This window comes from Arvicola amphibius, chromosome 11, assembly GCF_903992535.2.
Source record: "Arvicola amphibius chromosome 11, mArvAmp1.2, whole genome shotgun sequence".
NCBI lineage: Eukaryota > Metazoa > Chordata > Mammalia > Rodentia > Cricetidae > Arvicola > Arvicola amphibius.
Window position 1 is genome coordinate 75,156,427 of NC_052057.2, and position 12,565 is coordinate 75,168,991.

At 43.8% G+C, this 12,565-nt stretch overlaps 2 protein-coding genes across 2 annotated transcripts in view; one reads left to right on the plus strand and one right to left on the minus strand.

The window, feature by feature from the left end:
* The window catches only part of Pde7a (phosphodiesterase 7A), a 92,173-nt gene extending 88,279 nt beyond the window's left edge, over positions 1-3,894 (plus strand). Inside the window, exon 13 of the mRNA XM_038348319.1 lies at positions 722-3,894. Coding sequence (XP_038204247.1) covers positions 722-927 — 206 coding nt within the window. The 3' untranslated portion in view covers positions 928-3,894. The remainder of the gene's footprint in view (positions 1-721) is intronic.
* Positions 3,895-7,061: 3,167 nt separating this feature from the next.
* The window catches only part of Mtfr1 (mitochondrial fission regulator 1), a 30,929-nt gene continuing 25,425 nt past the window's right edge, over positions 7,062-12,565 (minus strand). Inside the window, exons 5-8 of the mRNA XM_038348096.2 lie at positions 11,906-12,138; positions 10,272-10,512; positions 9,514-9,682; positions 7,062-8,918 (exon numbers count right to left, since the gene is read on the minus strand). Coding sequence (XP_038204024.1) covers positions 8,850-8,918; positions 9,514-9,682; positions 10,272-10,512; positions 11,906-12,138 — 712 coding nt within the window. The 3' untranslated portion in view covers positions 7,062-8,849. The remainder of the gene's footprint in view (positions 8,919-9,513; positions 9,683-10,271; positions 10,513-11,905; positions 12,139-12,565) is intronic.

Here is a 12,565-nt window from a genome sequence, read left to right on the forward strand (position 1 = left end):
GGTTCATCGTAACTCCTACCCTCTTCTGGCCTCTGCCTCTACGAACACTCAAACACATATGAAACACAGCACACACATGAATAAAAACATGTATTTTTAAATTGTGATTTTATAATCTCACCATTTTCATAATGAAGAAGGGTCAGAAGTTGAAGGTCATCTTAGCTATATAGTGGGCTGTGTGAGACTTAAACCTAGTGTTAGAAGAGAACCAGTTCCTGCAAGCTGCCCTCTGACACCCGCATGTACAGTGCTCTTCTCACTCAATTAAAAAAAAAAAAAAAACCAAAAAAAAACAAAACTAGTTTCAGGATTTTTAGACTGACTGCTGCTTCTCAGGAGTTGACAGTGTAAATACTAAGCCATGACAGATGTAATTCCATCTCTGAGGAAGTGATGCAGCCACCTCTTGGCCTGCAGTTGTCTCATGGCCAATATCCTGAGTTGTGTCCTGTACTAGTGCCCTTAGCGCTGACAAGGCCACCACATACCTCAGCTTAAGTAGGGTGTGGTTGTTCGGCTGAGAGAAAGTCGCAAAGGCCGGGTGATCCTGGCCAGCTCACCTCTGGAAATGCAAACTGGTAAATGACATGTGCACATACCCAGACTTTGTGAAAAATATCCGGGTAATACTAGAGTGGGCCTGAAGAACATTAAAACTCCAGATGTTTTGAAGATCAATTCAAGACATCTCCTAATGGCTTTTCCCCTGTTTCTCAAGGGTTTATGACCTACCTGGTGGAGCCGTTATTTACGGAGTGGGCCAGGTTTTCGGATACAAGGCTGTCACAGACAATGCTTGGCCATGTGGGGCTGAATAAAGCCAGCTGGAAGGGACTGCAGAGACAACAGCCCAGCAGCGAGGGTGCGAATGCTGCCTTTCAGCTGAACTCACAGTCATTAACTCAGGAAAATCGGTTATCCTAACCCTGAACCAGTGGGACCAGCTCCTTCCTGCAAGATTGTGGAAATGTGAAAGGGGTCTCGAGGCGAAGAACTGATTTCCAAGGAAATGATGCCAGCATTATTTATTATTTGAGGTTTCTTCTGTTGGATCATATGAGCCCACTTTTTAATGATAAGACCTGAGTACACAGCAATATGCAGCTGGCTTTTGTGTGAAACCTTGAATATACAAAGCTCAGCAGGTGAACCAGAAAGGGTTAACAAAGGAAGATTTGCTACGCGTTTCCAAAGTGTGTATCCTTCGAGCCCCGAAACTTGAACTGAATCTCAGCAGAATTTCGATCTGACCTGCCCGATTCCACAGAGCATCTGCCCCTTCCACTATGTTCTCTCTGAGAAAACAGAAATGTGAAGCGCCCAGCCTCTGCTGCCTCTGGCAAGACTCAATGTTTACAAATCAACTCTGAAATACTGGTTCTAAATTGCCTTGGAGCATGATTGTGAAGGAGCCACTGAGACATTCACAGCTCCAGCTGGAGACTGCAGCTCTCCGGTGGTTTGCCTTTTTCTTCTTTGGATGATGCCCTCAGAGCCTCCCTTTCCTTCGCTGTTTTGTCTTTTGCGCTAGAGAGGGAGCGGCTGTCACACAGCACCAAGCACTTCACTCCAGTGCTGTTTGGCAATGCAGATTTTTAACTTAGTTTTTCCTCTGGGGCGGGAGGGCCGGAACACAAGTGTCCCAGCTGTGTCCTGACTCTGAAGACACTGCATGTTGTTTTCACTACTGTACACGTGACCTGCACATGCAAGGAAAAGGTGGAATGTTTAACACACCATAATCAGCTCAGGGTATTTGCCGATCTGAAATAAAGTGGGATGGGGAAGTGTGTCCTTCAGACCAAGGGAATTAAGTCCCTTTCGCTGCAGTGCGTGAGAGGTATGTTGTGTGACTGTGTGACTGTGTGTGTGTGTTTACGTGCATGTTTGTGCATGTCTGGCTGTGCATGTTCTGTCCATCCGTGTGGGAAAGGATTGGAAATGTAAGCTTTTATTTATTGTTCGAGAATGTGACCTAGTGAGCAGCCACACTTGGGGAGGGAAGGTAGGCGAAGCTGTAAGATTGCTCCAGGTGCCTTCAACTATGCACAAAGCTAAGCGACCAAACTTCTCGTTTTGATTTGAAAAGTGCATTGTTTCTTGTCCCTCCCTCTGATGAAACGTCACGCTTTGGTGGGCCTTTTGATGTGAATACATGTTTTCTAGGATAAAATTTAAGGACTAATTTTAGACAAAACATTCCACTTTTGTAATTTGTTTTCAATGGTTTTATGTACAGCAAGCACAACTGTAATCTAGTTTAAGAGAAACGGTGCTTTTAGTTAATTTGTATTTCCCTTGTTACTGTAAAGACTGTTTATTATGTTTACAGTTGCAACAGCCATCTTGGGAGGAAGCTTGAGTGTAAAGCCATTTGTAAAAGGCTTTGCCATACTCATTTAAACATGTGCCTGTTGCTGTTAACTTTTGATGAATAAAAATTGGTCTTTTCTCCTTTTTATCTTTGCATTTTACCTCACCTCTCAATCCTTTGGAAACCATGCGTTGAATTACTAACTAGGTGGCCAGTCAGCTGGTGGCTCGTCCATTCACTCGTGGGCGTTTTGCAGTCTCAGCCGTGTGCAAACACCGCCCTCTGGCTTCTGTGGGCCTTACTCTTGGCAGCCTCCAAGTGTGGCAAGGCCCGGTTCAGTGTGATCAGTCTTGCCTAGTATGGACGGTGCTTGAATTGACAGCATTTTGTTCCCACAGTTGGGTACTGCCTAAGAAATCACTCACTGGAGAGGGCAAAAGGTACCAGCTGTATTTATCGGCCTTTCCAAAGCAGCATAAGCAAAAGCCATTGACTCTTCTTTCTGACACAGGGCCCCCCTAGTCTCAGATGGCCTGTTAACAGTGTAGACACCTCGCCTCAAACTCACACAGATCTCCCCACTTCTGTCTCCTGGGATTTAAGGTGTGTGACACCATTCCCCGTGCCAGTTAAAGAGTGGTCTTTCAACCTTCCCAGGCCTAGTTCACTAGGACAAACTTTAAGGTCTGACATTTCTGTCCTTACTCTCTAGAAGAAAGCTTCTAGAAGAAGCTTTACAGAACCCACTTGAGTGACTTCCCTGTTGTCTACATAAAGATGGAACTTCAGAACTCTTATATCCAAAATATTTAAGCATATGATAACTTTAAAAGATACTTTACCTTTTTATCTTTTGAAGTGAGTGTTGAGATTCAGTGTGTTTTTAAACGTACACCGCATCTCAACGTAGACTGGCCTCATTCCAAGTGGTCCATGCCCACATCTGGCTCGGTTAGTCAGCGTAGGTACCAGATACGTTATTACTTGAAGAAAGCCACTGGCCACTCATACAGTGGCATCGTGTTGGCGATTTGGCTGTCCAGGCTCTGACAAAATTCCTGAACGCTCACAAGAAACTCACCTTAAGCTCACAATAGCTGATGTTGTAAAGAACAGTCTTGGTATTTTATTTTGCAATGAGAAATGTAACTGCCAATCATTCTCTCCCTTTAGGCAAATCTCCTTGGGAAGCCAAATTAGGAGCAGCTGGTTTACTCAGTGAGCAAGGATTCTGAGCAAGGGACGCGTTTCCTCATGCACCCATCTCCCTGTGGGGATACCTGCTGATACCCATAGCTGTGGACTGGGGTACCCTCTTCCCTCGGATGCTCTAGGGGCTCTCTGCCACAGTTGTTTCTACATGGTAGCTTGATTGCTAACTCTGTTAGACCTGTTACTTCCTTCAGCCCTTTCTCTGTTGAGCTTGCCCAGGCAGTGGCACCACCTGCGGTGGCTGCTGACTTCCGCCCTGATTATGCTGGTCTTTGAGTTTAATAACAACCGAGGTTAGCTTTCCCTCTCCAGCTTCTCAAAGGGAAACTAGGTGATGCTTCCGGATCTTCTTAGAGCTGTGTGGGAATTACCTGCCACCCTCCTGCTTCTTTGACATTCAAATCACATTTTTAAAAAAATAAATAAAAAAGCAAATACATAGTGCAAAATTCATAACGTTTCAAGAGAAATTGGATATTTCAAAGAATTTTTGAGGATGTAGCAGCCACTTGGGAGTCTGGGCCCAGTGCTGAAGGTGAGAAAATTTTAACAAGTCCTATCTAAACCACAAATCTGGTTCCTCAATATTTGTACTTTAAACATAATGGTTTGTAACAAGGCTCTTTGTATTTTTTAAAAAAAAAAAAAAATCAAAATTCTATATTTTTGTCCTTTGTGAACCTGGAAAAAATCCCCTATACCTGAGGTATAGGTTGGAGGTGCTAGTGATTCCTTTATGGTTCAGAAATGGTCTTTTTCCACAATGCTTTTTGATGTTTGTTTCCTATTTAAGACCTAAAAATCATACTGCTTTAAAAGGAACGTGCAAAAACTAGTTAAGCCCATCTTCAGTGTGTATTTGCAACGTAAGCTGCACTGGAGATTTGGTCTGCAGCCATTCCCTAAGAACCTGCATGGCATTGGGAGGACCCCCAACATGGGCGTCAGGTGGGATAACCACCACCGCAGGCCAACACGGGGATGAGCTGACAGGAACATACATGGTCTCTTATGTTCTTCAGTGTGCATGGTGTAGGGTGGATGTGAACTGGGCCATCGGTAAACAGAGTACTGTGTAATGTACCCTTTAGCTAGGAGTGGTTTGGTACTGCTGAAGTTGTATAGTAAATGATGTCTGGATCCTGCTGTGTAAAGAGCATTAAGAGTTACAAGCCAGGGTCCTGTGATTGCTTTCAGAGTTGTGTATGAAGGGCAGTGCTGGAGTACTGCTTGAGAGACAGGCACCGCTCGTATCTCTAAATACCGAAACCACTCGGCAATCAAATTTGATTAAAGAATACAGTTTTAAGTATTCAAAATGAGTAAAATACTGACTTTATCAATTACATTTTACACTTTAAGTTACCCTGGACTCCATCTTTAGAATCTGGAAGGATGAAAGAGGAAAGAGAAATGCCATTATTTTCAGTATTCAGCTTCTTGTTGGCTCTGAACTTACAACTGAAACCTGCTGACTTAGTCATTTATGGTTTTTAGTTGATTCAGTAATCTCTGTTAAAAAAAAATTCCATCTTGTCTTTAAGCCCTTTCTTCCACCCGTGTGTGTGTATGTGTGTCTGTGTGTAATAAATTTGAAATATTTTTCACTGTTTGAACATGTCATAAAAATTTCAGAAAACTGTAATTAATGTATCACAGTTTCTTATCTAAAATTTATAAAAATTATAAAGTTTTGAAGGAAACATCGAAGTCTGCCTGTGGGTTTTCTTCAGGTGCGGAAGTTCACAACAGGAAACAAGTATGATCAGGAGCCAGGATGGTTGTTCCAGGAGGGGCTTCTTTCCCACACTGTAGACGTGCTAACAGTTTATCCTCACGTGGTGGCCATTGGAAGAATGGGCTAATAATTCTCTTACTTTGAGAAGAACACTGATCCTATCGTGAGGTCTCCACCCCCATTCCTCTAAAAGGCCTTGCGTTCCTAGGTGTTGGGACACAGCCCAATGGCAGAGCTCTTGTCTCCATGCAGAAGGCTCTCCGTCTGTGTTAAAGTGAACATTAACAGAAACTGGATTTTCCATCTGAGAAGCGGCTGTTTCTATTACAGTGAACACATCAGTTCGGGTAACCGGGGCTCTAGACAGATTTGTGCGTCACAGTGGAGACCACTTTATAAAGCTGAACTTCAGGAGACATATGGAATGGAATTCAGCCATCCTGGGAGTTTCCCCTTGCTGTTGGTTCCTGTTTTCTTCCCTCTGCCTCAGTTTCTCCTTAGGAAGCAGGTTTATGTACTGTGGTTTTTAGAAGTGGTGTCCACAGAATGGCAGACCTGGATTTAAGTCCTTCAAGAGGTACCTAATCTTTTAAGTGGTTTCCTGGCCTCTAAAATATTTACTTCATAAAGCCAAATGGATAGTAAGTGCTAAGCAAATTACACCTCATTACACCCTGAAGATGCCACATATCCTCAAGGTTTCCCATGCAGATTTCTGGAAGAAGTCTGAATATAATGGCTTAGTCAGTTGCCCATGTTCTGTGTGTCAGGGAGGGCAGAAGACAAGAACCATCTGGTTAACATGACCCTTATTCTGTTACACACATACCTGTGTGCTCTGTTGTCAACTTCAGTATTCCAGAAAGATTAACACTATATGTGAGACCTTTTTCCCCCTCTTAAGATACTGGTTTCTAATATAAAATCCCCTTGGACATGCACCTTTTACTCTTTCATAAGAAACATCTGGTCAGTAGATAGGCTGGCCACTGGGCAACAAAGACAGACATGTTATTCCTTAGGTTTGTCTTTAAATTAAGGCTTTCACCATGAAGTAGCCAGGGCTCCCCTGCCATAACCACTTGGTTTGAAATAGAAAGTGCTATCTGGCCTTTGCCCTGAGCATATTAATACACCCACGTTCTGCTCTAACCATGACGGGCTGTCTACTGCTGCAAGAGGCTAGAGAATCTACCAAAGAACAAAGTTTGAGAACTTCTAGCTAGAAGAACATCCTTAGTCCTGGAGTGAAATACTGACGGCTTCCTCCGGAAAAGTACAAGATGCTGGGTCCTTACTTTGCTATGTATTCGGTGTTAAGGTACCACTAAGACCAGTGAAGCGCTGGCCCACTTACAGAATTTCCTGGGAGTGTCCAAGAAGAACCAAGAAACAGACTCAAGAGAGAAGCTCAGAATGGTTTATACTACTAAAAGTATAAACTTCATTTTTGAGACAAGGGTCTCAATGGCTTGAGAATAAATTCACTTGTCCACAATCATGGTAGCTTCAAGTCCACTGCTCTGACTCACATCTTCTATCTCTATGAAACTGTCACTACAACACTATCAGATACAAAGTTCATCTACTTGAAGAATTCCTTCCTTAGCTGTATGCTGTTTTCCTTCAGGCCTCCAGTCTAAGAGGAAAAGTGAATGAGAGATGGCACAGCTCATTAAGGAAAGTAGTGCTGATTACAAATGCAGTAGAAGTTATCCTAATACCTGCAAAGGAGGAGATGAGGGAAGGAAAGAGAAGGGAGCTAAATGTACAAATAGATAGTATAGTCAAAAGAAAAACTCAACAGCTTGCTTTATTTTAAAATAACTTTCATATATTGAAATGCTAGCCAAATTCAATACTGATATAAATTTCTTAGGTCAAAATAATGTGGTCAGACGAATTTTCTGAATCTCATAAAAGACAGTTTTCAAACCATAGAAAACATTTAGAAACAATATACATTAATAACATACCACATTTTAAACTAAATAAACTATGAAAAGTAGTTCAATCTTTGTTAAAGATTTAGAGCACATATTTTCAATAACTTAAAATACCTACCTACACTTCCCATCTCTTAATTCTCCTGGGAAGAACAACTAATCGCTAGGCTTAAATAATACAAAGATTTACTCATGGCAAGAGATTCTGATATTAAAGACAGTTGAACTTATCGGAAACAAAAATCATGAAAACTTATTAAGTACTTTAAATTATAACAAATCCTTTCAAGCCCTAGATAATAAAGGCAGCTTTTTGACTTTCTAGTAACGCCTACGGTTATCTGCATAATGTAATCAATCGGCTGACCAATGATAAACAGCTGAAAAAATATTTATGCACCTAGTCAGTAATGTTTCATTATAAAGGCTATTTTGACCAATATTTAAAATTTATAAATTTAGTTATGCTGACATTTTGTATTGTGCTGGCTAGTTCTATGGGAGCTTGACACAAGTTAGAGTCATCTGAGAGGAGGGAACCGAAACCAAGAAAACACCTCCATAAGACCCAGCTGTAGGCATTTTCTAATGAGTGGTTGATGATGGAGGGCCCAGCCCACTGTGGATGGGGCCGCCCTGGGCTGGTGGTCCTGGGCTCCCTAAGAAACAAGCCAGTAAGCAGCATCCTCCAGGGCCTTCGCATCAGCTCCTGCTCTGGGAGCCTGCCCTGCCTGAGTTCCTGCTCTCACTGCTCTTGATGACAAACTATTACATGGGACTGTGAGTGAAATAAACCCTTTCCTTCCCAAGTTGTTTTTGGTCATGGTGTTTCATCATGTCAATAGTAAACTTGGACATCTTAATTTAGCAATAAATCATCTTTTTGAGGCCATTCATTAAACTGAAAAGAAAGATGGTACATTCTGGCTTTTATTTAAAAAGTGATTTAATTCAATAATTGGATTTGTTACTACTTGAGAAGTACATTGACTTCCCAGGATTGGATGGCAATGAGGCTTTAACAGCCTTCTGGGCCCTCAGTTCCCTCTAACAGAAAGCAATACAGAAACTCAGCAGTAAACATCTGCTGCTGCTTATGTAAACTCAGCTCCAGGAGGAAAGAAACAATGGAACATATGTAAACCCTATTTGAAGCATTCCCGTCTCCAACACCATCCTCTAACAACAGGCACACCAGTTCTTCCCTCGCTGACCAGTAAACTCCAAACGAAGGTAACAGGGTCCTCACTGATACCATTCCTTGTGAGTTTACATACTGTTTTATATGCAAACGTGTGCATATAAAACATTTGCACAGGTAGTGTTAAGAAATGAGAATGAACAGCAACATCCACAAATGGCATGTCTGTATTCTGAGACCCTACAAATATTAAAACCTATTTAAAACATGTCATAATACATGTGTGATAAGGAAAGCTCCAGAACTGGCTGAGATCTCCTAAGAGCCAAACCAGCCTCTGGTGCTTCCACTACCTCTCACTCCTCTAATTAGGCTAAGAAGGAGACCAATGAAGACTACCGCCAGGAATTTACTACATACTGGTGATTTCTATCAGCCAGATTCAGCTCTGCAAGCCAACAGGTGAACCAGGAGTCTTTCTGAACTCATTGTCCATTAGGAGTCCGGAACATTTTCAATTAAAGCCTTCATTTTCCCTGTAGACTTCAATATATGCGGACCAAACTGGAGGGGGAGAAAGCATGAAGAAATAGGTCAGCAGGTACCTTCATGCACAGCCTGGACAGAAGGAGTCGGCATGGGAGTGGTCAGCTTAGTCTCTTGAGACCTGGCACACACCTTCCACGGCCATCTCAGATCTCCAGGAAAACTCAGGGTACATGGGGGAAAATGATCCCCTTGTATTTTGAGTAAATCTTTACAATTTAAATATAAACACTACACACTGCCATAATGAAATTTCTATTAGGTTGAATTTCACAGAAACCTGTAGGGAAATTCAGGGTAGACTTTGGTAAGCTTTGGGTTTCTGAACAACTTTTACAGTGAGAGACACAAAGATGTCCTCGCAGGGCACAGGGGCACAACCACTTTGGTCGCACCACATAGAGGTGGACATAGTGAGACCAGGATTTAGCTAGCCTTGCTACATCCCAGGTTTAAGGACAGTCTGGATCTCGTGTCTCAGACAGAAACAAAAGCTACCTTTCCCCACCCAGCTAGCTCCATTCCCCATATAGGTGGAGAACAGGACCTAGCGCATCATGCGGGAGACGCATATGGGTGCCCTTTATCCACCTCCTAATATGCCAGTACTCACCAGGGCCGGCTCTGAGGTGGCCTCCGACTCTGGCTTTGGAATTCCTCTCTCAACTTCACCCTGGCTATTGTGTCGGTACCGATGAGCAAACTTCTTTTTCAGAGCCTCTGCTATGAGGGCAGCAGGGTCAGTTGCATCCACTGGCCTAGGCTTTACATCTTTCTCTGACCTTTGAGAAGGGAGCAGAAACCAAAGGTCAATATGGGAATGTCCCTCACAGGTCTTCTTATGTGGACGGCAGTTACTTGGTGACATAGCTGCTCTCAGCAGGAGGGCGTGCTGAGGGCCTCCAGGAGAGGGGGCACAGTGTGCCTTCACTGGATACATGTGGGCTAGTGAAATGGCTCAGCAAGTGAAGGTGTCTGCCACCGTGGTACAAGACCTGAATTCAATCCCCAGGACTCATATGGAAGGCAAGAACCAACTCCCACAAGCTGTCTTCTGACCTCCCCATACACATATGGAACCTTTTCTTAAAATAGGTAATCTTTTTTAAAGAAATGAGTTTACGGCCAGGGGGCAATAACATACGCCTTAGTCCCAACACTCAGGAGGCAGAGGCAGAACTCTCTGAGAACTCAAGGCCAGCCTGGTCTAGAGGATGATACATGGTGGAATTGAGAAACTTGCTTAACGCACAGCCTTTGCCTGCCCTTGGCTGTACTGTCTGGAGGAGCTATTGGAGCAGCTAACCTTCCTTGAAGGAAAGACGGCTCTACAGAGCAGAGGGGGACGCAAGGACCAAGGTGAGCCCTCACCTCTTGACTGACCGCAGCTTCACATTGTTCATGTCTTTCAGGATCTCCAGCATGTTCGGCATATCAGGCGGCTTCGGGTGGCTCTTAGCCAGAGTCTTCCCAGCATTGAGTCTTTGCTCTCTTCGCTCTTTAATCAGATCAACAGCAGACACACTTTGGTGGAGCATTGGTGGAGGGGGAGGAGGGGGTGGGGGTGGAGGAGGGGGAGGTGGAGGTGGTGCTACAGTGGTGCTACAGTGACCTACACAAGAAACAGAAACAAACTTCATCTTTCTGGTAACAGGCAAGAAAACATCACTTTTTAAAAGCAAAACTATGTAACAGACTTCTGTATTCCTAAAAGCAATATCCTTAAAAAGAATCTCAATTCTGTAAGGAAAACGCTGTTCAGTTACTCAGCAATGTCTGAATCTGAACTACTACTCCACTGAACTCAAACTTGCCCAATGGAAACACCCCATTCAAATAAAGGTGTTCTTGAGGTTTTAGATTATCTGTTTGTGACACACAGCATGATCGCTCACAGCAAAAACCCACAAAGCAGTCTTTACTCCAAAACATCTGTCCTCAATACACCACTGGACAATTCAGAAAGTATCACAAAAGCTTGCATCATATTAGCTGTGTGCTTTGGTACATGCCTATAATCCCAGCACTCAGAAGACTGCAGCAGGAGGATCACACCACTGCAAGGCCAGCATGATCCAGATAATAAACTCCAGGCCAGCTGGAGAGTCAGAGGGAAACCTTGTCCCACAAAACAGTGTTACACTTAATTTTCAAACAAAAAAGTAATGAGGTGTTAAAGAAACTCAAAGTTAGCTTTCTCTGCTGCAGAACTGTACTGAGGAGGCTTGGGGGCAACAGTTACATGTTGAGAATTTTACTGGGAGTGTTCCGATTACAACTAAGACATCTCAACAAACTCCAACCACCTCCTACTTATGGTGGTTTTCCTTGTCTACCAGCAGAGGGAGGTAAAGAAAACAGTTCCAAGTTAACAGAAGAAAAAGCCAGAACTTGATATACAAAGACATGTCTATATGTCTATGCAAACCACTGAAAGATCACCCCTCACCTTCTAGTACTCAGTGCCCAAAGCACCTTTACCCATCATGCCACATTGCATGGAAGAGGAAGAGAATGGCCATTAGGTATCTGCTGTGTGCATTTATTTACTTTCCATACTTAATGGCACAAGGACTTGGTAACTAACACAGGTACTGTTTTACTCAATTTAGAAGAGGAAAGCAGGGTGAAGTATCAGATGTTTACCTCAGGCCATGCAGGTGTAACCAGCATCTGGCACAAGACCCACTCAGAAACTGGTTCCTTTCACTAAACAGAAAGCCTGAGAGAGGTGTCAAATGGAGGGAGCCGAGTTTCCCATAAAGCAGCCAGCCACTCACAAACAGCACACTTCAGCAGGCATTTCAGTGTTTGCCGAGTGGATTATTCCCTAGTCATCTTCCCAAAGACAAAGGTACACACACACACACACACACACACACATACACACACACACACACACACACGTCGTCAGGTTCTGCACTAGATGGACTGAATTAGACTAGTTGCTCACACTGTCCTGCCTTCCCATTGGCTAGTCACAAGCCAATACGGGAGTTACATACCTGCATTAAGACTCTGTTGTTCCTGCAGGGTCACGATCTTGGCAATCTGAGCTCTAAGGGCGGCAAGCTCACTCTCAAGTGCGGAGATCTTCTGCAAGGCCTCCTCACTGGCCAGTGTTGTCTTTGGAGGAGGCTCATCTTGAGACAAGTTTGGTAAAATAATGTGCGTGCTTGGGGGCTTCTCAGAGCAAGGAAGGTCATCCTCAAGGGGAGACTTGGACCTGACCTCTGCCCTGCAAGGACAACACAAAGGTGGCCATCACAGGACTGTTGAGGAGACATGAGTAGACACGCGTACAATGCCATCACACAAGTCAGCATTCTCCAGCTGCAGGCCAGCACTGCCCCACTCCTTTACTGTCTGCTACTCCACCACTGTCAAGAGGCACCATGAGAGCCCAGAAAAGCTGCCGATGCCTTCTAGTGCCAGCATTCCCCATATTTGACAGAACACATCACACAAACATGGGAACAACATAAGCTGACTGCAGCCCAGAAACTGAAAGGTAAAGGGAATCGTGTCATTTCCCCCTTAGACCCGCGCTGGGAAAAGTCTCAACACTGAAGACCCTGCTCCCTGGGCTCCGATCTGCCAGTCACTAGGAACACTACAAACCAGAAGAGTTCTCCATGAGTACAGGAAGCAGTCCTAATTCCTGG